This window comes from Salmo salar, chromosome ssa20 (genome assembly GCF_905237065.1).
Source record: "Salmo salar chromosome ssa20, Ssal_v3.1, whole genome shotgun sequence".
Taxonomy (NCBI): Eukaryota; Metazoa; Chordata; class Actinopteri; order Salmoniformes; family Salmonidae; genus Salmo; species Salmo salar.
Window position 1 is genome coordinate 13,594,361 of NC_059461.1, and position 24,347 is coordinate 13,618,707.

At 41.8% G+C, this 24,347-nt stretch overlaps 2 protein-coding genes across 2 annotated transcripts in view; one reads left to right on the forward strand and one right to left on the reverse strand.

Annotated features, from left to right (window-relative positions):
* Nucleotides 1-19,256, reverse strand: part of LOC106580126 (netrin-G2) — a 47,687-nt gene extending 28,431 nt beyond the window's left edge. The window contains exons 1-3 of the mRNA XM_014160829.2: nt 18,625-19,256; nt 17,164-17,859; nt 10,132-10,775 (exon numbers count right to left, since the gene is read on the reverse strand). Coding sequence (XP_014016304.1) covers nt 10,132-10,775; nt 17,164-17,400 — 881 coding nt within the window. The 5' untranslated portion in view covers nt 17,401-17,859; nt 18,625-19,256. The remainder of the gene's footprint in view (nt 1-10,131; nt 10,776-17,163; nt 17,860-18,624) is intronic.
* A 993-nt stretch (nt 19,257-20,249) lies between these two features.
* Nucleotides 20,250-24,347, forward strand: part of LOC106580125 (mediator of RNA polymerase II transcription subunit 27) — a 103,701-nt gene continuing 99,603 nt past the window's right edge. The window contains exon 1 of the mRNA XM_014160826.2: nt 20,250-20,484. Coding sequence (XP_014016301.1) covers nt 20,282-20,484 — 203 coding nt within the window. The 5' untranslated portion in view covers nt 20,250-20,281. The remainder of the gene's footprint in view (nt 20,485-24,347) is intronic.

The window sequence follows — 24,347 nt, forward strand, 5'->3', positions numbered from 1 at the left end:
ACCCTCTAAGGTGCAGGGATGAGTAACCAGGTGGTAGCCGGCAAGTGATGGCTATTTAACAGTCTGATGGCCTTGAGATAGAAGCTGATGGCTTTACCGGGTCACAACTTCCATGACAATGCTATAACTTCCCTGGAAAGTCCAGTATGTGGCCTATCACTGCTTTGAGCTATACAGTACATCCTGGCATTAAGGGTGATAGTAATGATAATGAACCATATGCTCTTGTTCATTAAAGGATGGATGGACAGGTTAGCTGACCACAGTTCTCCTACTGTGATGGAGCTGCACCAAAATTAGTCTGCCTCATCATTGAAATGGGCAGATGAAAATTTGATGAGGGACATCGTGCTGCTGAAATATTCTGTTTGCCTGGCAAGGACACCCCATTTTTGTTTGGGACCCTGGAGGCATGGGATCCATGCAGGCTGCCACAATATTTACGCCTGAGGTGCTGTTAGCATACAAGGAGGATCCCACACTCAGCAGCCTTTCAAATATCACATCCCCGCAAGCGTTGCTGCATAAAACCCAGATATCCCAGCTCTTTCCTCAGAGACAAATTGCCCGCCCAGTAAACTTTGAAGATACTGGCATCATTGGGGAAACAAACTGCTCTTCACTTCAAATTATGTTTTACTCCCTCAATTTGGCCCTTGTAAATGTATGTATAAATATTTCCCCCTACAAATAAAAACTGTGCTTATCCTGATATCCTCCCTTAGCGTTGCCTCTTACTTAAGCTACCTGGAGGACAGAGTTTGACGGTAAACTATAACGATAAAAGACCTAAAATTAGCAGTAACCTGCTGAGTGACAATGCAAAGCTAGTCAAATGATCACAATTTTTCTCATAAATTGACACACTAGAAGCTTACAGTTTAAAAGGGCTGTTTCATCTCATTGGGTAATGAGGATCCTACAGAAATAGACAACACTGCAGAGCAGGGGGACTGGGGAGAGGGAGCGAGGGAGGGAGAGAGGTTGTGAGCGAGGGTGGGAAGGAAGGAGGGAGGGAGGGTGCTGTTCTCCACTCATACAGAGCTTACTTCCTGAGATGACAGCAATAGTTACTCATATTCCAGCCCCCTGAAATGTTAATTTCATTAGCCGCATTAGGGTTGTCCTGTAAGTGTTGGAGTACCAGACCGCGAGCAGCGGTTTTCTATTTTCATAATTCATCTGCAACCCAAAGCAAAGTTGAGACCAACAGCGCAGAAAGCACGGACGGGTTAACTCTGTTATCCTCCTAAGCCTGGACAGAGCATCATCAGTCATACAATAGGCTACTCCCCTACAGGGGAACACAGCGAGAAAAGAACTGGTGGAAAAGTAGATGCATTTGTGAACATACAGCATCTACTATGCTGATATACTGTACTATACATTCAGTGGGACCAGACAGTCAAGCCTTAAAATGATTTAAAATGAAAGTTATGCATAGAAATAATAAAACATGCACATAATACATTTCACATAGCTACATTGTTTAGAATACTAAGGAAAATATCAATGAGAAGAGCATGTGCCTTGATGAAGAAAATAATACTGACCAAGACCAGCAACAAAGTTCACTGGCAATATCAAGTGCTGAGTCAACGTAATTCCACAAACTGTTACTACACTCCGTACAAATGTGTGTGTGTGTGTGTGTGTGTGTGTGTGTGTGTGTGTGTGTGTGTGTGTGTGTGTGTGTTAGTGCACAGGTGTCATCATGCCAGCTAGGTTTTGGCTCTATCGACAGTATCCCTCACACAAACATACTGTATGTGTACTAACTAAGTAATGCCTTGCAGTTTCCTCAAGACGCATTGTTAAATTTCCCTCTTTTCAAAAGACACCTTCAACATACAGGTATTGTTTGGCAGGGGATCCCACTTGGCACAAACTGGTTGAATGAACATTGTTTCAACGTATTTTGTCAACGTACTGTGACGTGGAATCTACGTGGACAATACTGTACATTGGATTTGAAAAATGTTATCATGTAAACTGTTGTTTTGAGGGTGAAATTTCAACCACAGGACTATGTCATCATGGTAACCAATTTTCAACATAGACAAACCTTGAATATAATAGGTTGAATTTTTTCCTTTGAAACAATGTCAGATATTCAACGTTATATCCACTATCAAAACAATAGGCTGGGTAGCACCTACTACTGGAGAATTGGCCTATCAACAGTTACCCTTTGGTCTCCCATCCAGGTTTTTTACCAAGCCCAGCCTTGCTTAGTTTTCATATTTGTCACTGACTACTACCAATATGCTATCGCGAGAAGGATTATTGAGAAATCATTATTAACTAAAAAGATTCACGGTTGCTATCAAACTCATTCCAAAGGGTACGTTTAAGAGAGCAAATGAAAATGTAACCATTCTTTATAAGTCATATATCATCAATATTTGGCCTATATAGCATTTGCAAAGTCATCAACAGCTATTGTTTTAATTCAACCCAAGGTTCAACTAAAATAGACAATACATATAGGCCTCAGGGATTCAAGCTTTGGTTGATTTCAAATGTAATCTTCAAGTTAATAATTAATATGTTGGATTCAAGTCTCCATCTCAACAAAATATTTAAGTTAAAGAATAGGACTAAATCAAATGAAACTTTATTTCAAGTGCATTTAAGGGTTGATTTTATTTGATCTAGTCCTATTATTAAAAAACGTAGATTCTGACCACAAGCCAGAGACCACTATGACACACCAAATAAGTTTGATGGACTGTGGAAAAGGTCAGGAATAGGTTTTTTGTAGGCTAAAGCGCAAGCTACATCTTCCAATGGTGCGACTGCTGTCGGCATCGAAGATTATATGACCAACTTCAATAAACGCTTGGAGCTGGTTGGGAGATAAGGGTGACAGCAGTGGTGTAGCCTACTGGCGATATGTATATCACTTATGCCTGTTATTGATATCTACACAGCAATTATGTGAATCATGGAATACAAGTTTGAGGGAGTTCCTCCTTTGTAAACTCCTCTGTGGTATTGTGCTCCACACACAATGTAAAAAACTAGTTTAATTTAAGAAGACCACAAGTAGGGATTTTCAGTGGCAAGTATTCATGGATGCAAGGGAAGCCAGGCTTCCCCCCAAAAGAAATCCAAGAAAAAAAGAGAAACATAAAATAATGTATCTTTTGTCTCTCGGTTTTTCAGAATTTCCTTCAATTCTCAAGAGGCTGAACGTATCTCACCGGAGAAAGCATCTGAGGGAGCAAAACAACGCCCCTCGTCTCTGTATGTGTAGGCCATCGATCTGATGCTGTCTGGTCAAAAAAAGTATGACATTGTTGCCGCCCATAGTATTGAATGCAAGGGAAGGAAGCCAGCAAGCATTTGGCCTCCCTTGATAAAAAAGTATAAAATAATAGCCAATCAGCGTTGAGCTAAATTGAGTGAGCTCAACTGTGAATTGTCCTGGCGCACTTTTCGGTAGCGCTCAAAGCATGCCATTCCAACGTTTTTGGATTATGTTCAGGGAAAACATTTAGACTAATCTATATTTCCAAGTCCTATTCTTGTAGATCAAGGGGTATTTCATTAATTGGAATGACTGGAAATCTGACAGACTTAATTTTATTTTTATTTTATATATAGCCTAATCATTTTATCTGTATTGAAGTGGAAAGAAATGGGTTAGAAGCCTATACAACCATAGTTGTGGGAAGTAAATGTGCCGAGGGTGCTGCAGCACCCCTTGAAAAATGTGAATAAAAAAATATGTGACTCGTTTCAGGACAAAGGTGTATGTCACACCTCACTACTTTACAAGAGTGGCATTTGAACGTAAACATGTTTTTTTTAATCAAAATGTATTTTTGGGCAGAAATACCTTCTGGAACATGTGAACTTTCATGTGTCTTAATAACAAACGTGTATTCTATCCATAAATAGGTGTAGAATTGTTAAATTACGAGCCTAGTTGGTTTAGCCACGGAAAAAGACTGGAACCTTCCCGCGAGCCATGATTGGCTGAGATAATGAATGGGCTGGGCATGCCGGGAAATGAGTTTGGATTGGTCTGCCATGTAGCATGCTTCTGTCAATAACGTGAGCTGTTCAGTATGTGTTGACAGTCCTTTCATCCATGTATACGAGTAAGAGTCCAGCTACATTTTGAGATACTCATTTTGTCAGAAAGTTGCTCATTTTTATTTCAAGTTAAAGCGTACTGTTAGTTAGATAGAAAATGCTAGCTTTCTGGCTCGATAACGTTACGTGTATGATCTATGTAGTGATATTATTCTAATCAGAAATCCATTTACATTGCTAGTTATAGCCTATTGTTAGCTAGCTAACATTGAACATAGTTTGTCAGCTTTAGCTACCTGCAGATTCATACTACAGCTATGACAATGTTTGTATTGGTAGTAGTATGAGTTGGGATTGTTCCAGTCCATTGTTTAACTAGTTAGCTTCATGTCTAAACAAAAGACTCCACTTCGGCCGGACAATAGTGACCCATCCACTAAGCTAGATGTGGCTGGGGGGTGGTTATAGCATTTCCTTCACATGACCCATTCATTTAGACAAGTGTGTCGAGTAAGCGTCATCTAATAATGTAACCACTTCACTGTACCATTTACACCTTATGTATCCTATGCATGTGACAAATAAACCTAGATTTTATTTGATATAGCATGTGTTTACCACATGGCCTCACATGTGAATGCTTAAAGAGATGGGAGTAGACAAAGAGCTCTCCAGTAGGTGTACCAAAACATTCAAGGCCCATTTTCTCAAAAGTGGGGTTTACACATTTACCATCTTTCAAAGCAGAATTACTTTCCCATTATTCCTCAACTGCAGTGTATGATATACCATTTTCTAGCTCTGAGTCTCTACTTTTATTCAATGATAAAAAAACACAATTTCAAATGTTGCTACATAATACCGAATTGAGGCGGTCGGACACATATTAATACAAATATATATTATTATTATTTGTTGAAAATATTTTTCACAAAAGTAGTGCACTAGTCCTTTACTACTATTAGAGGACTGATATAGATATACGTATCGTGGGCAAAAACATTTTTCAGCATCTCCACATGGTAGGTGTATAATTAAGAACAGTATCTTGCAGGATTCAATAGTTGGAATTGTAAGAGTTGTTGCCCTGTCCCTTTCTCTGTGATTGTCATTCTAATGGAATCCAGAAAGAACAAAACCCTGTCTTCAAACACTTACATCACAATGTGCAAAGTTATGGGCAAAGACACAAAACATCCACATCAAATTATTATTATTTTTGGATCAAATAACATGGAAAACAACCACTTTTTGTGCAGTATTAATTTACCATCCTTACAAACCACTTAATGTAAACGTACATTAGTGCATTGTCATCCAGGTTTGTACCTGTAGACTTTGCATCACCATGATGAAAAACGACACACAATACAGTAATTAAGTACATTGAGACATCAAGTGGTTTGTGATGATGTGGCTCAGTTGGCTGAGCATGGCTCTTGCAATGCTAGGGCTGTGGGTTCGATTCCCACAGAAAACATATATCAAGCAAGCATTTTATATTCCACAAGTATTATTAGATGAGCTGTTTTGTACAGATAATTATCAGACTGAAGTTAGAAATGCTGGTAAATACCAAAATATATTTAGTAAAAAAAATAAAAAATTAAACACAAAAGCCTTTACTAGTCTTGTATTAGCGGACTGATATAGACGTCTTCAGTGCGTGCAATTATTTTTTCCTGCATCCCCCCCACCTTCCACCCTCAGTCAAAAATCGCAGCATCCCCACCCCCAAACTACTGTACTTCCAGCGGCTATGTACATAACCCATAAAGTAAAATGCAACATCCATTTATGGCCAGTTTTGTGAACTAACATTGATTTATCCTGCAATAGATGTCGTTCAATTGGTAACATACATTTTTGTCTTCTTCTAATGCCTTTTAAGGGGAAAGTAATCTAAAAGTACGATTAGATTACTTTACTGAGTTTGGGTAATCCAAAATTATGTTACTTATTGCAATTTTGGACAGGTAACTAGTAACTGTAAAGGTTTACATTTAGAAAGTAACCTTCCCAACCCTGAACTCATCCACTCATTAACTGACGAAACACTTTGAGAAAGACCAGAAAAGGGCAGGCATCCATTTCCTCCAGACAAGGCGGCACTGATCATGTTACCTTGCCCTCACCATAGCCAAGGCCCATAGCTGGATATTTGACGGACAGCTCTGATGGGGATGGTTTAAGGGCTTAGAAGCAAACTCACAAGACTCTCGTGAGTTATTTAAGTGGCCCTTTACCCCCACCCTGCAACCCTTACATTCATAACGCGTTTCCTCATACTACTGTTCTACAGCACATGACTCCGCTCTAGAAGCACAAGCTGTTCCAAAACTAGGCCAAAGCCTGCATCATACACAAGCAATTGCAGACCAAAGCAAAAAATTACAGAAAAACTGTATAGACATATACAGTAGCAGCAGTGCACTAACTTCATCCCTAATCTTACTTTACCCAAGGCAATAGAGTCGTGCGGAGATTATACTGAAATTGCATCATCTTAAATCTAATTTGCTCTTCTTTGCTTTACAGAGATCTATTCAGAGTGTGCCGTGAGTTGAGTCAGTTCCGGATACACGTGTCCTTTTTACCCACTCAAAATATTACCTTACAAGGGTAATCCCGAGTGGCGCAGTGGTCTAAGGCACTGCATCTCAGTGCTAGAGGCATCACTACAGACCCTGGTTCGATTCCAGGCTGTATTGCAACTGGCTGTGATTGGGAGTCCCATAGGGTGGTGCACAATTGGCCCACCATTGTCTGGGTTAGGGTTTGGCTGGGGTAGGCCGTCATTGTAAATAAGAATTTGTTCTTAACTGACTTGCCTAGTTAATTAAAGGTTAAATAAATAAAAAAGGGCATAGGCAGTTAGAATGATAGTGTCAGAGACCAGCCCCATGTCATAATGACAGTGAAAGGATGTATCCCATAATACTTTTCACATCTGTGATTGGACAGGCCCCTGAGGCTGAGAGGGTCACTGCTGCAACTGTCAGGTGTGACAGACTGTCGTCTGGAGGGGGGGAGACGCTCTCTGGGATTCTCTGATCCACCCAGTCTCCTTTACAACTCAAATCCCTCCACAGTCACAGTGCAGCAATGGAGTGAAGCCACTCAGAGTTCCATACTGTATACGGGCCTTAGAGGACAACGTTTGACAACTGTCTGGACACAATGGTGACTGGACTGTGTGTGGATCTGAATGTTAGGCTCTCTTCCAAGACTGGCGAACACATTTAACAAAGTCATGTCTGTGTTTTGTATATTACTGCGAACACATTTAACAAAGTCATGTCTGTGTTTTGTATATTACTGCGAACACATTTAACAAAGTCATGTCTGTGTTTTGTATATTACTGCGAACACATTTAACAAAGTCATGTCTGTGTTTTGTATATTACTGCATTATTAATTAACCGGCATTGTGGGCTGGTGCAAGTGTAAAGGTGGGTGGTACTATGTCGGAAGATCGGGAGGAAAATATAGCACTTTTCTGCCCGTCCTATTTGTCTCTCCCACTAATCCATTTACTCTGTAAGAGCTTATCTTTCTGTATTGACATTTTTTTTATTCAATTTGGACTTTTTTTTTTACATGGAGCTGTTTTCCAATGAGAGAGGTGGTGGCAGGAAACAGATAGGAATGAGGTTAAAGGGAGAGAGGCCAAAATGCCACTGTCAGCTCTGCCCACAGGATCCTTGTTGTGGAAAAATAAATCATGTTAGCACGCAGAAGTATTCCTCCACACTTGTATAATCAGGTTGACCACGTGTCTCCCTAGTCCCAGCCAAGGAAATCACCTGTTCCACTCAGTTAGACTGTGAGATTGTGTGGAAGGATTTTCACAATGGTTTCTGAAGAAATTGAACAGCAAAAAGTTGGCCCCTGGAACCCTAACTTGAGACAGGTGAGTGAAACTTAAACTTTAGTGGAAAATGGTTCAATGTGATAAACAGTTGTTCATGTCAAGGTCCTTTTCCCCACTGTGATGGGTGCTGAGACAGGACCACAGGCAAATGAATACAGCATTAGTGGGGCCTCTGTCTGTCTGACACTGTGGTCTCTCCTGACAGCTTGACATGTCGCCTATCATTGTGTAGTAGAGGAAGGTGGGCGAGGAGGTCAGAGGGATAATGGCTATGCCAATATATTACACCCAACAACTGGAGCCATCCGTCACATCTGACATGGCTCCATCCCCAAACAAGAGAATGGGCACCGGGGTCACTCTCACCCTAATCCACCTATCAGTGACAGAACCCTATTTTCACCCCTTATTTAATTGTTTCCTGATTGTAACAATATCATTCATTTTGACATGTGTTTGTATAATACAAACCGAGGGTTTTCAAATGCCTCCTGGACGCAAACAGGCTTCACGCCATCATTACTTGTAATGTTCTACTTCTACTCAACTTAATCCAAACCAGCTAGTGATTATTTAGATGCTGCCGCATCAGGCTTGAGCTCCTGTGGTGAACTTGTTTTTTGAGCTGACAGATTCATTTCAGCCTATGGGAAAATAAAGATCCCATGTACGCTTAGAGTGACCAGAGTGAAGGTCTGAGGATGGTTTCCTTATTTTGTTTTTGTTGTTCTATCCTTTTAAAAACGGTGCAAGGACAGAATGGGACAAAGAGATACATCTGGTTTGCTCTAGTCCGGTGTTTCTCAAAGAAGTTTGTGCAAGCGAAGGGACATGCAAGCTCCTCCTTGGGGACATCCTTCCTCCTTGGGGATTCTGAATTTTCTATATTCCTTCCATATAGGGCTATAAATAGAGTGCTATCCAGTGGAAATATCAATTACCACGGCAGCCTTTGTGAACAAGCATTATCTAAATGTCCGAGCATTATCAGAAGAGTTCAGAACAAAATCCCTGAAACAAGGCTCAAATCAGATTGAATCAAAATAGGAAATTATAAAACAATTTAGCCTGCCTCTCACAAGTAGCATTGCATCTTACTCAATTAGGGGGCCTTGGCTTTTGTTGCTCTACCCGATTAGGTTTAATCACCGGTTGATTATCTGCGCTCCTCATGTCAAGGGGAAATGAGCCGTGGAGAGGCGGAGGAGGGGGAGAGAGAAAAGGGGGAGGAGGAGGAATGGGAGGAGGAGCAGGGGAGGTGGTGGAGGAGGCAACGGCGGCAGCTCCGTCTCTGTGCTGATGGGCCTGATGTCATTACAGAGCCCTAGGCCATTTCTCCCGGTGTTTGCGGTCCATTTATTGAGACACACACAGACACACACGGGCCATCAGGGAGGCCATCCCATCCCAATCATTCAAACACTGCAAGCGCTTCCCAATACTGAGGGATGGATAAAATATCCAACAACAATTTTCCGGTAGGTATTAGCTTAACATTTCTCCTCTATTCCCTGATCATTATAAACCAGTGAACATCAGTCATGGGCTCTTTACCTTATCTCCATGTGTCCATTTGACCACTCAAGTCCTCCAAACCCCATCCCCAACTCCCTTTAAAAACAATTTGCTATTTGACATACAGGAATAACTATTGATTGACGGCTCGTATTACCGGAGGTTTGGGCAATGCAATGTTGCCAGGAGAGACTAATTCATTAATTTATCAATATTTATATTTGCAAAGGTTACTGAATTAAGCACTAAGATTGGATTGCTATAGAATTGACTGTCAGCAGGAAGAGAGTGACCGTTCCTTTAACAGAATCAAACCAGTTTGTGTTTCAGACAACTTCCTACACAGCTCCTTATCAGAAGCTAAGATATTGGCCACTCTTTTCCAACTAATATAGAGCAGAGGAGGCTGGTGGGAGGAGCTATAGGAGGACAAACTCATTGTGATGACTGGAATGGAATAACTGGAATGGAGTCATGTGTTTGATACTGTTCCATTAGTTCCATTCCAGCCATTACAATGAGCCTGTCCTCCTATTGCTCATCCCACCAGCCTCCTCTGGTGTACAGAGTAAGATACTGTACAGTATACCATTAGGACTGTGCATTTTCTCAATTGATCACAAAATAGACTGTGACTCAAATATCTTTGCAAGAGATATTGTCCAATAAGGCAAAGAGAGGTAGGTATGTGTATTTACCTGGCTGGTACCTCTATGTTGGAAATGGCGTAGAAGTATTTGAGGAGGTTGTCTTTCTGGACATAGGTACCCCCCAGGGCCGGCCTCAGCAGCCTCAGTCTCAGGTTGGTGAAAGTGAAGAAGTCCCTCAGGCCCTTCATACTCTCCATGCGTGTGTACAGACTGTCCATGTTGAGCAGCTTGGGCCCCGTGAAGATCGTGAAGCGCGCCATCACCTCGAAGCGCAGCACCTTCTCGTTCTTGGAGCCCACCCAGCGAGAGTACTGCTCTGTGCAGATGACCCGCGTTACATTGGTGGCCGACAGGTCCTGCACCCGCTTCGCGGGCATGCCGAAGGCATCCATGCAGTCGTCGGCGTAGAACTGGTAGGGCTGCCAGGTGCGCCCTTTGTCTAGGGACTTGTCCAGCACCATCATGGTGGGGCGGCCATACTCGAAGGTGACCTGAATGTCGTCGGTCAGCTCCAGGCTCTTGTTCCAGGCCAGGGAGATGTTGGCCAGCAGGGGCTCCGGGTAGCGGCTCCACGTCACCGTCTGCCAGTAGGTGATGAGGCCGCTGCGCTCACGATCCTGCATCAGCTGGGGAGGGTGAGCCAGGTCCGGGTTGGAGGCATCACACTCGTCACTACACAGGTAGGGGTTCTCCTGAAAGAGGGAGAGGGGGGAAAGAAAACTGGTCAATGTTGGAAAACACTGTTCGTCTCCCTTCCCCATTACAAAATAGAAAACATTTACTAGCTCATCATCTGTTAACATTCTAAATTCATACGGAATGAGTTTGGTTAATATTCAGCATAGAATATATGAATTATAAGAATGGCTCCCTAAAAGGTTCCCACATACTCAAATTAGGCTACACAACTGATGTTTTTAATAGTATTTCTTGGTTCGTTGCATGTCTTTGCAAATGAGAAACAAGTCAGATAAAATAAGAAAGTTACATTCTCATTATCTTATATAGGCTACTAGCCCCACCAACAAAAAAATACACCCAAGCAACATGAAACAACCGGGAAACAGATTTTCCAAAACAATCTGGTCAACCTCAGGTCCCCTTGAGACCATGTCTGTGTGCTTGTCCCAACATGTTAACATGCTCACCATATGTCCCCATTAAACAGTTTGTGAGCTCTGTTTGGTGAATAGCCATCAGGGAATTCCTACATACAGGGTAATAATTGCACATAATCTGGTTATAATGGCACTAATTTAATGCACATTATAAATTACAGTGTTGCACTGAATCAAATTACATCATCACTCCAAAAAAAGATCAGCGAGACTACTGAAATGCATTGCATACCTAATAGTCTGACATTATATAGCTTCAACAGTGTCGTAGATGTTTCACTTTACCCTTAAGCTGTAACACTGCTCTACTGACACACATGGATTACACACAGAATGGATTAACATGGGGGGTTGCCTACCATGTGGTCATCCCTGACCTCTAAATCCCAGTGTCACATTGGTCGGCCTAAGTGCAAACTGTCCCAAGTCTTGTCATCAACAGTCATCCTCACCCACACGGTTTCCAGGCCTGGGTTCAGATACTATTTGAAATGTTCTCAAATACTGTATCTGTGCTTGATTGAGCTTGCCTGTTGCAATTTAACCAATAGAACATTCCAAAAATGGCACTCCAGGCAGGCTATTGGCAGTAGAATGGCCTTACTAAAGAGCTCAGTGACTTTCAACGTGGCACCTTAATAGGATGCCACCTTTCCAACAAGTCAGTTCGTCAAATTTCTCCCCTGCTAGAGCTGCCCCGGTCAACTGTAAGTGCTGCTATTGTGAAGTGGAAACGTCTCGGAGCAACAGCTCAGCTGTGAAGTGGTAGGCCACACAAGCTCACAGAACGGGACCGCCGAGTGCTGGAGCGCGTAGCGAGTAAAAATCTTATTTTCTGCAGTTGCAAAACTCACTACTGAGTTCCAAAGTGCCTCTGGAAGCAACGTTAGCACAAGAATTGTTCGTTGGGAGCTTCATGAAATGGGTTTACATGGCTGAGCAGCCAAGCACTGGCTGGAGTGGTGTAAAGTTTGGTGGAGGAGGAATAATGGTCTGGGGCTGTTTTTCATGGTTCAGGCTAGGCCCCTTAGTTTCAGTGGAGGGAAATCTTAACACTGCAGCATTACAATGACATTGTAGACGATTGTGTGCTTTCAAGTTTGTTAGGGGAAGACCCTTTTTTGTTTCAGCATAGCAATGCTCCCATGCACAAAGCAAGGTCCATACAGAAATGGTTTGTCGAGATCAGTGTGGAAAAACTTGACTGGCCTGCTCAGAGCCCTGACCTCAACCCCATCAAACACCTTTGGGATGAATTGGAACGCCTACTGCGAGCCAGGCCTAATTGCCCAACATCAGTGCCCGACCTCACTAATGCTCTTGTGGCTTAATGGAAGCAAGTCCCTGCAGCAATGTTCTAACATCTAGTGGAAAGCCTTCCCAGAAGAGTGGAGGCTGTTATAGCAGCAAAGGGGGGACCAACTCCATATTAATGCCCATGATTTTGGAATGAGATGTTCGATGAACTGGTGTCCACATACTTTTGGTAATGTACTGTACATTCTTTCCCCTTTATGTCAATGGTGTTATGAGAGCCACACACAACAGGTGCTCAAGCCAGAGCCTCAGCTTCTTCTACCTTTAGCCCACAATCCTTGCCGCCACCTGCAGAGCACACAAATCCAATTCAACTGCTACACCAGGTGGCTTTCACCACTAAACCGCTCCAGCAATTATCCACACTGGATTCCTGTCACAGTTAAAGAGCAACCCAGTGCTAAGCAGACTGTTTGCCCACTTCTCAGTGACAGCCGCAGGGAATTCAGAATGGATCTCTCGCTCTCTCTCGCACACACACTGGAGGAGAACCACGAACTTTGATCCCCTTTCACTGGACAATAGGTTTCTTGTGTGTATGAGACAATCCAACATTCTATCCTCAATGACAGAGGGTTTTTCCTCTCTGCTAGAGTGGAAGCCCTCCACTGATCTCCCCTTTACGCTGTGGTTTGATGGCATTAGGAAGGCAGCTTCATCAATGAGGTTCAGACACCCTGACTGTGAGTGGCTGGGGATCACTGACCTCTCTCCTGAAGATGACCTGGCCAGTTTATTCACTGAGTCAGAGTCCAGTTGACATTGTTAAGTCCAATCAGAAGGACATCTGTGGACCTGCACTGACCGAAATAGATGGTAAGGATGAGGAAGAGACAGAAAGTGTGTGTTGCGAAAATGGAGAGGAGAGGTCATGTAAGAGGAGACGAGTCGAGACGAGAGGACCAGGATGATAAAACTAGAAAGGCAGTTGAGCCCAGAGATTTGAACGGTACCTCAGTCCACAAACATGCCCAACTGCATTGGTGTAGATGGGGAGCATTGAGCCATGTACTGTATAGGAAGCTAGTGTTTAGAGCTGCTATTCCCTCAACTGGTGAGAAGCGTTTCCTCGCTTGACTTAATTAATGTGAAGGAAGCTCCTGATACAATATCTGGAAAACAGCAGCCTAATTATACCAGAGACAAAACAGGCCGCACAAGACCCTCACCTGTCCCAGCATGGGCCACTGGCTACTGTTTTTAATCTGCGCGCGCGCGCACGCACACACACACACCATTTCACACTGTATTATGTTCATAGCACTATAAAAAGCTGTTCAGATCAGCATAAATTAGAATGTAATCAATCAAAAACCTTTTTTGAAAAATATTGTAATTCCCTGAAAGGATGACAGAGGATTACCATACGCACAACTTAATTTGAAGAATCCTCCAAGACCTGCAGTGACATGAAAACAGGCGAATGGAGATTATTGCATGTGGGCATAGCGAAACGGGATGAAATCGCTACCCTTTGGGAGCACAGGATGGGGGCTGAAGCTGCCAAGACTCATGTAAAATTAATGACACAGGACAAAACTGACCAAAGCTGCACGTTAGTGACAATACATTAGCTCTACACCGGTAGGATAAATATGGTGACATATCCTCACATGATCTAATCTAAACATTTATTTTAACCTACTTCAAATAGTGTACCAAATTGAAATCCTTACTATAGCGCACTCCCCTGCTGTGCTGTAACCTGCACTGCTGTTTTTAGTTCCGGCTGTTTGTGCATTTTAAAATGAGCAAATGCAATGTGGGGCAGGATTATATCTAATATGTTGCGACCATTACTGTTGAAAAAGAGTACTTGTAATTAATCATTTGAGCTCATAGGATGGAGAGTGGCAGTGATGCCTCACTTCAGTTATGGACACTGTCTGGCTCCTCTCTTCGTCTTTCAATGTGTGTATAATTACATCAGTAGTGGGTCGAGATTTGTCGTTTTGCTTAGCTCCCTCCCTCCTTCCCTCCTCTGCTCATTAAGCGATGCTACATACAGAGTGCACTCCCCTCGCAGCACCAGCTAACATCATGCATGGCGGGGGGGGGGTCAAAGCACTGACTAAAAATGCAACGGCATCTCCTGTGGGCCTAGTGGCTGAAATGTGCTCTAAATCATTCATGAGCCGCAAAGCTTTCCAACGAAAGCCAGCATACTCAATCTGGTTATGGCTTATTCTAATCAATGATGTTGCTTTCCGAAAGGAAAGCATGAAAAATGTTGTCAATTGAGTGCACTCCTTCAATATCTAAAGTACAAAGCATGTATTTGATGTAAAATAGGCTTCAGAACACTGTATCATATTGCACTGTAAGAGTTATGGCAAGTCTAAATATGTGACTGTGTCTAGCTGTATTGGGTAGCGCTTTGGTAATGGGCACTCATGGCACATTTACCTTTCCATAAAATGAATGGTCAGATCACTGGAGGAACGATAATTTACCAAAGAGCTTCTTGCCATAGAAGCATGTCGACACTGAGTCTTCATTCTTCAACAGCACAGTCAACAGGAGGCCACTTTACATTTCATAAAATGTTCATGACTAGACTACTTTGGGGCCAAAGAGAGGCCAACAAGTCTTTCACTTTAAAATGGTCAATGGTCATTAAGAATCCTATTGTGGCTGATCAGCATTTCTTGAAGTAGTAGGCTTACCAGTATGCCAACAACCACACCACCCTGCTGCATCCCTGGCTTCCGTCTAAAGCTAAGCAGGGTTGGACCTGGTCAGGGCTTGGATGGGAGAATGCATGGCAAAATCAAGTTGCTGCTGGAATTGATGTTGGAGAGCCAGTTGAGGGTTGTAAGGGGAACAAATTCCCCCGGGGGGAAGTGATGAGGACGCTACCCTGCAAAGGGTGCCTTTCATTAGACGAGACTTAAACCCTGACTGTCTGTCCGGACATCCTGTGGTCTCCAAAGATCCCGTATCACTCATGGCAAGCGATAGGATGGTACCCATGTCCTGGCTAAAGTCCCAACCTGGCTCATGCTATCATAGCTCTCATGAATTATCCCCAGCTTCAATTTGGCAAAATCCATGCTAACCTCTCCACTACCACAGCCAATGTGTGGTTCGTAATCTGGCACAAAAAAGCTGCGGTTGGCATTACACAGGTAGATGCTACATATTGCTGCATGTTTAGTTGCAATGTGATGATCATAATTACCATTGGTGATATTTAGGATGTTAAAAGTGACTTGTCTCTTACCACAAAGACAGATGCTCAAATCAGAGTGAGTGATTGACAAGTCTAAGGATATATAACAATTGATAACCAGGAGTTTCAGATAACACACTATAAAATTGTACATGGTATGCTTTGTGATCATGGTTTGATCGTCCTCTCTTCATGGGTTCCAAATGTACAACCCAGCTGGACAAATCATACATTTGCTTATTTTACAATCAAGCCCTCGGCTGGATTCCCACAGCAACATTGTCAGCCTCTCTTTTAGAAATTAAGCTCACCCATGTCAGCCCTCTCCCAAAAAAACAGGAGCATACCATATATATACAGACACACAAGCTAACAGCTTTACAGGATACAAAATACTACATATAAATGTACATTTAAAGCCCTAAAGTTACTATTCATATGAGCTCATAGTGTTGCATCGCTCATATTGCTAGAGTGTTAAACAGTGTTATAAATAAAGGGTATCACTCAAGGTGTGAGTCCCTGTAGGGAGGCACAAACATAATAACAAACCTAATCTAATGATATTTATGAGACAAACAAAATTAACTTGGTTAAATAACCTGATATACTGTAGTGTGGACCTAGTGTGTTTCATTCTGAAAACAGCAGGTCTAAGCAAAAATGATTTGTTTTATTGAATATTGCTGCTGCTATATTTTTTCATTTAGTCATATTTAATATTTATAGACAATATAAATAGTATGTTTATTTTATTATTTAAGTTATTCTATAGCACTATTCTGTTCTAATCTATTCTGTTGGTTTATACAACGGTTGGGTCTAATCCTGGATGCTGATTGGATAAAACCGCATTCTAGCTGATGTCTATTCCACAAATTACCACCAGCTAAAACTATTGCGTTGAAAAGCCTATTTGCTCTGTGCCATCTCAGTGCGCAATTCACTGTCGGGGGGCTCTTGTGGCTGAATAGAAGCAACTCCCCGCAGCAATGTTGGTGGAAAGCCTTTCCAGAAAAGTGGAGGCTGTTGCAGCAGCAAAGGGACCAACTCCATATTAATGGCTATAATTTTGGAATGAGATGTTCGACGATCAGGTATCCACATACTTTTGGCCATGTAGTGTATCTATTGGGGCAGTGATTCCAAAATAAATGTAATTGTGTCTTGAAGTCTTGTTTGCATTTTCACTATAATAACAAGTAGCCTACTGAAAGTAGGTTTCAACTCTTATGTCCTGAGTTGTCTCATAGAAAAAGGTACATATTCCTGCCATCTTGTTCGAAATCAAAGTTTCTCATCTCATATCTAGGATCAGATACCCTAACGATATCCTAATTTCTAGAAAACCTTCCATGTCAGTTTTTCATCACTTTGATAGACAAAACTTCAACAAAGTGTAGGCCTATAAAAATAATCTAAGTATAAAACTAGTGCTGGCGTTACATCAACTGAATTCAAACTTAAACTTACCAAGGTACAGAACCTCTCCGGGGGGTTGCCGCAAGTGATGCCAGGGGGATCCACCCTAATTTGCATGAACTCCTTCATAGCCATTGGTTTGGGCTGGCACGCATAAAACTCCCATGTTGGTCCATTGTCCGTACTAACCAGCGACTTGCATATGTCATACTGGCCAAGTGTCAGAGTAACAAAGTGCAAAAGAAAAAGCACCTGTGAGAGCATGGCACTCGTAGAGACCACACCCATGGTCCAAGACCGAGAGTCCGGAGGGAAGAGGTGCCACCGTCGGTCCACACAGGGAGAGGATCAGCTTGGAATCCGGTTGGTTTTCATGTTGGGAGAGACACCTGACGCTTGCAGGATACAGCCTTACAACTCTGCTGGTTTTGTATACAAATGTATGCCTGCCTAAATAAGTTACACGTACTTCTGTTTTGAAGTATTTGTTAACTTATGTTAAAAACAATTCAATTAAAGTATTACTTTAAATTATAGTTACAATAACTTTTATTAGAAATGTATACAATGCTAATCTTTCTCAGATCGACCCCCTTTGGCACTCCAGGCAAGCCATGCTAAAAGCAGTCGATATGTCCATGAGTAGACCATTGAGAATATTCCCGCTGTCCACTCAGAAGCTCTCAAGATGAGATTTTGTCGTGTAGAATGTCAGTCAAAGGAAGTATTTACATGCTCCATCGTTGGCTATATTGAGAAGGAGAAAATACAATAATTTATTAAACATTTAACTTTTTTGGGGAAATTGCCACTCACATTTCCAGACAAAAAAGGCAAACTAAAACTATATCTAATAGGCTACTGCTACTATACAGACTATTTTATTTCGTTTTACAACTAGCAATTAGGTTAAACATATCTTTCATTAGAGGAACTTGAACCCATTTGAAATCTGTTAAAATTAATATCGGTAGGCTATACCGTAGCTTAAAAATAAATAATATTTTAACTTTTCACGTTTGTTTTCACAACCAATCTATATTCACAAGACTACCCTAATTAATGAATTTCCCAAACAAAACTGCAAGTAAAAAAATATATGCCCTAGTCCCCAGAGACGGATGTCTGTTGCGCTCTTGGGTTTGCCAACTATTGCCAGAGGTAACATAACTGTCGATAACTTCTCCCAGGCAGATGGTGACAGACCTAGGCTGTAGTCTACAATTGGCAAATACAAATAACAAATTTGATCAACTTGGATCATGTTTTGACTTGTCCTATAAATGTGGACAACTGATGTTCTCGACGTTGATGCTCTTTCCAAACCTCTGAAATTGTCTGAAGTGTGTAGCCTAATGCTGCCTTCAAATGTAGGCTATAATGGTTGATTATAAGAAATAACTGTGGCAAGTCACTGGTTGCAAGATTATAAGCTCTCACTATACAATTTTGAAGGTGCACTGTTACAACAGTTACTATCCTCTATGTTCACGGTGGAACTCGAACACTTACCAAATTGCTCCGGGAAAATATGATCATTCTGTCATGGGTGCATCCTTTGCATTCTAAAGCCTCAGCATTGGTTCGTCGTTGAAATAAAGCTTAACGTTACCGTATTCCCTTCTGTAAGAGGATTAGATGAGATGCTCTCCCCTTCTGTTTGTTTCCCTTCTGTTTTTATACTTTTGAGGAAAGCAGTGCGTTGTTAGGATGGTATCCTATACATCCCGTACGCACAATAGTTGACTTCTTGTTCGAAATATATTATATTTCAATACTTTTTCAGAAGTGGTACTGCCTCAATTAATGTTCCATTACTTTTTGCGATTTCGGTTTTGTCCTAGGCGCTCAAGGGCAGAAGGAAAGAGCTCGCTCTCGCTCGCTCTCTCTCTCTCTCTCGACCTCACTTTCCCCTATGCATAAACACACTCGCTTATTTCATAAATTCCCTCCTGCCATTGTTCTCCTGCTCTCTTTTCGTTTCCATATTTAGCTATCAGTATCTGATTTGCAAACTACGTGTGTGTGAAGCAGCTACGCAACTTTTACCGGTCAGAAATATAACCACCCCATGAGCCGATCGGGCTACCCGTCCTGCTTAAAGGAGCAGCTCAAAAATCACTCAAGGCATAAGGATCTCTAGTTTCCGCTAAGCAATAGGCTAACACAAAACTGTTTAACAGTTAAACTTGAAGTTCCTATATGGCTCTTAAAGCATAGCGTATTCATCTTCTACACAGTGCAGGCGTCCCCAATTTTGTAACGTTTTCTCTTAATAAGCGGATGGTCAGAGGCCAGAACATAGTTATAAATAATTTGTACACTGCAAATTGACTGCAAGAATCCCAAACAGATAGTATTTGACAAAAACAGAATCATTTCAAACCTTGATTACATTGGGATACGATCGCATATGCCTCTATTGATGCGTGGGAATAATTGGGAACGGATTTCCTCAATTAAAATCCCTTTGAGCTGATTTTACAGTGAAAATTATACATATAAAAAAATAGCTAATTTATAGGATTTATATATGTCAGAAAACCTGGGTGGCCAAATAAAATCAACCACGGGCCAAATTTGGCCGTGGTTGATTTTATTTGACCACCCAAGTTCTGAGCAAAACATAAATTGCCTATAAAATTGGCTATATATTTTTTTATATGAATAATTTTAGCAAACTATAACTTATGCTATTTACATTTACATTGTTGACAATTGCATTAGCCTACTTAATACCCAATTAGTAAAAACACATTTTAAAAAAAAAAGCAGCCAAAACCCTTAATTTGCAACTTCTGGATGGGTGTAATTGAAGTAACAGCATCAAATGGGGGCTTCTCATGGAAGAACACTAAGTTGAGCTGTCCATGGTCCTGATGCCTGGCCACGCAGACCAATGGGTCTGCGTGGCCAGACAGCCTACACATTTCTACAGGTCATCTGAGGCCAAATTGTCACAGACAGACACGGACAATGCACAATGTTTGTAGACAGCAATATAAAGGTAGTTAAAAATTATTTAAAAAGTAGTTGAATGGGAAATGAATACTGGCAGTAAGCAAATGAGAAGACAGCAGGCACGGAAAGAGAGAACTACATTTCCCTTGCTACGCACTGCATCTCGATGACGGTGTTTATGCGACGTTAATCTCAGTGTGTGGAAAAAATGGCGGACGCAATGAACGTTGGTGTGAATTTAGAAGCATTTTCTCAAGCAATAAGTGCTATTCAGGCACTTCGTTCAAGTGTAACAAGGGTTTTTGACTCTCTGAAAGATGGGATGAAAAACAAAGAAACCCTCGAAGGACGCGAAAAGGTTTTTATTACCGAGTTTCAAGATAACCTGCAGTCTGTGAATCGCGACTTGAAGTGAGTAGCTGTAACGTTAAGTGCTAACGTTAGCTAGGTACATCTTTGCTGTAAACACAGAAGTTAGCGTGCTAGATAGGCGTGAGGAATGAATGTTATCCAACTAAAAAGTTACTTCCAACTAGCTAGTATCCATGACTTGGCTGAAGTGTAAATGGTGTGTGTGCAACGTTAGCCTAGCTTACAGACCATAGCTAAATAAAATGTGTACGCGCGCAAGTGAAATATATCATAGCAACTAAACGTTAGCTAGCAAAAAACAGTACTCTGACATTCTTGTAGGCACCTCAATTTTGAAGTCTAGGCCTACACATGGTGAAACGTGTAGCTAGCTAAGTTCACATTACTTTGATGTGAAAGCAAAAGTTAAACTTCTAGAAGGAATGGTCTAATGTGCATCAATGATGCAAAATAGTTTTTTTCTACACTGAACAAAAATATAAACGCAACATGTTAAAAGTGTTGGTCCCATGTTTCATGAGCTGAAATAAAAGATCCCAGAAATGTTCCATATGCACAAAAATCTTATTTCTCTCAAATTGTGCATACAAATTTGTTTACATCCCTGTTATTTAGCATTTCTCAAGATAATTCATCCACCTGACAGGTGTGGCATACAGTGGCTTGCTTAAGTATTCACCCACCTTGGCATTTTTCCTATTTTCTTTCCTTACATGCTGGAATTAAAATAGATTTTTTGGGGGGGGTTTGTATCATTTGAGTTAAACAACATGCTTACCACTTTGAAATGCAAAATATTTTTTTGTGGAACAAACAAGAAATGACAAAACAGAACTTGAGCGTGCATAACTATTCACCCCCCAAAATGCAATACTTTGTAGAGCCACATTTTGCAGCAATTACAGCTGCAAGTCTCTTGGGGTATGTCTCTATAAGCTTGGCACATCTAGCCACTGGGATTTTTGCCCATTCTTCAAGGCAAAACTGCTGCAGTTCCTTCAAGTTTGATGGGTTCCGCTGGTGTACAGCAATCTTTAAGTCATACCACAGATTCTCAATTGTATTGAGGTCTGGGCTTTGACTAGGCCATTTAAATGTTTCCCCTTAAACCACTCAGGTGTTGCTTTAGCAGTATATCTAGGGTCATTGTCCTGCTGGAAGGTGAACCTCTGTTCCAGTCTCAAATCTCTAGAAGACTGAAACAGGTTTCCCTCAAGAATTTCCCTGTATTTAGCGCCATCCATCCCATACCAGTTTCCCAGTCCCTGCCGATGGAAAAACATCCCCACAGCATGATGCTGCCACCACCATGCTTCACTGTGGGGATGGTGTTCTCAGGGGGATGAGGTGTTGGGTTTGCGCCAGACATAGCATTTTCCTTGATGTCCAAAAAGCTCAATTTTAGTCTCATCTGACAGGAGTACCTTCTTCCATATGGTTGGGTAGTCTCCCATATGCCTTTTGGCAAACACCAAATGTGTTTGCTTATTTTTTTCTTTAAGCAATGGCTTTTTCCTGGCCAGTCTTCCATAAAGCCCAGCTCTGTGGAGTGTATGTCTTAAAGTGGTCCTATGGACAGATACTCCAATCTCTGCTGCGGAGCTTTGCAGCTCCTGCAGGGTTATCTTTGGTCTCTTTGTTGCTTCTGATTAAATGCCCTCCTTGTCTGGTCCATGAGTTTTGGTGGGTGGCCCTCTCTTGGCAGGTTTGTTTTGGTGCCATATTCTTTAAATTTTTTAAAATAATGGATTCAATGGTACTCTGTGGGATGTTCAACGTTTCTGATATTTTATTTAGAACCCAACCCTTATGTGTACTTCTCCACAACTTTGTCGCTGACCTGTTTTGAGAGCTCCTTGGTCTTCATGGTGCCACTAGCTTGGTGGTGCCGCTAGCTTAGTGGTGTTGCAGACTCTGGGGCCTTTCAGAACAGCTGTAAATATACTGAGATCATAGACACCTAGATTGCACACAGGTGGACATAATTAATTAAATAATGTGACTTCTGAAGGTAATTGGTTGCACCAGATCTTATTTAGGGGCTTCATAGCAAAGGGCGTGAATACGTATGCATGCCCCACTTTTCCCATTTTTTTTTTTAGTATTATTGTTAACATTTTTTATTTTTTTATTTCACTTCACCAATTTGGACAATTTTGTGTGTGTCCATTACATGAAATTCAAATAAATATCAATTTAAATTACAGGTTATAATGCAATAAAATAGGAAAAACGTCAAGGGGGATGAATACTTTTGCAAGGCACTGTATCAAGAAGCAGATTAAAGAGCATGATCCTTATACAGGTGTAGGGTTCCAGATTTTGGGGAATATTCAGAGGTGGGAATTAACTGGAATGTATGGGAATTAACAGAAAAATATGCAAATGTAATATTAATACCATTTACATGTAGATGTTTTTTGCATTGGCTATATTTACCATATCATATGGAGACAGAAACATAAACCTTTTACATTTAATGAGTATACATAATTGCAAATGATTAAAGCCTTCCAATAGAAATAAAAAATACTATATAGTTACGAATTTAGCTTTAATTAAATGAGTTGACTCTTCACATGGGATGATTTCACTGGACAACAAAAGAAAGGGAATATTGAATGATCCCCAATGATCCATTGCATCTCCCAAAAACATTTTCAACATCTGTAAAATTAGTCTACAAAATAAAGCTTTGGTTGTCTTCCTCTCAGGCTCCCATGTCTTCTCCCTGAACCCCCTCAATGTCCACCTCTTGAACATCAGACTCTGAGACCTCATCTTTACCGTCACTTTCCAACGTTGTTGAGGATGGCTCATTGTCAGGCTCAAAAAGCCTCAAATTTGCCCGGATGGCCACCAATTTTTCAACCCTTGTATTGGTCAGCCTGTTGCATGCTTTGGTGTGTGTGTGTTCCCAAACAAGGACCAGTTGCGCTCTGAGGCGGCTGATGTTGGTGGGATTTGGAGGATGATGGAGGCAACAGGGGAAAGCGCCTCAGATCCACTAAGTCCCTTCCACCAGGTGGCTGATGAGATATGTTGGCACGACTGCCATATTGCATTTCCATCCCAAAGCCCTTGCTTGGAAGTGTATTTCGCCAGACTGCCAAGAACTTTGCCCTCATCCAGGCCAAGGCGGCGAGACACGGTCGTGATGACACCATAGGCCTTGTTGATCTCTGCACCAGACAGGATGCTCTTGCCAGCATACTTGGGGTCCAAAATGTACGCTGCGGTGTGTATGGGCTTCAGGCAGAAGTCTTCACGCTTTTTGATGTATTTCAGAACTGCTGTTTCCTCTGCTTGGAGCAACAGTGAAGTGGGCAGGGCAGTACGGATTACTTCTCTTACATCTGCAAGCAGAGTCTGAACATCAGACAGGATGGCACTGTCTCCCGCAATCCGTGCAATGGCTACTGCTATAGGTTTCAGGAGTTTCAGGCTGCTTACCGCTCTCTCCCAAAATACATCATCCAGGAGGATCCTCTTGATGGGGCTGTCTATATCGGCAGACTGTGATATGGCCATTTCTTGGAGAGACTCCTTTCCCTCCAGGAGACTGTCAAACATGATGACAACACCACCCCAATGGGTGTTGCTGGGCAGCTTCAATGTGGTGCTCTTATTCTTCTCACTTTGCTTGGTGAGGTAGATTGCTGCTACAACTTGATGACCCTTCACATACCTAACCACTTCCTTGGCTCTCTTGTAGAGTGTATCCATTGTTTTCAGTGCCATGATGTCCTTGAGGAGCAGATTCAATGCATGAGCAGCATAGCCAATGGGTGTGATGTGAGGGTAGGACTCCTCCACTTTGGACCAAGCACCCTTCATGTTCACAGCATTGTCTGTCACCAGTGCAAATTTCTTCTGTGGTCCAAGATAAATGATGACTGCCT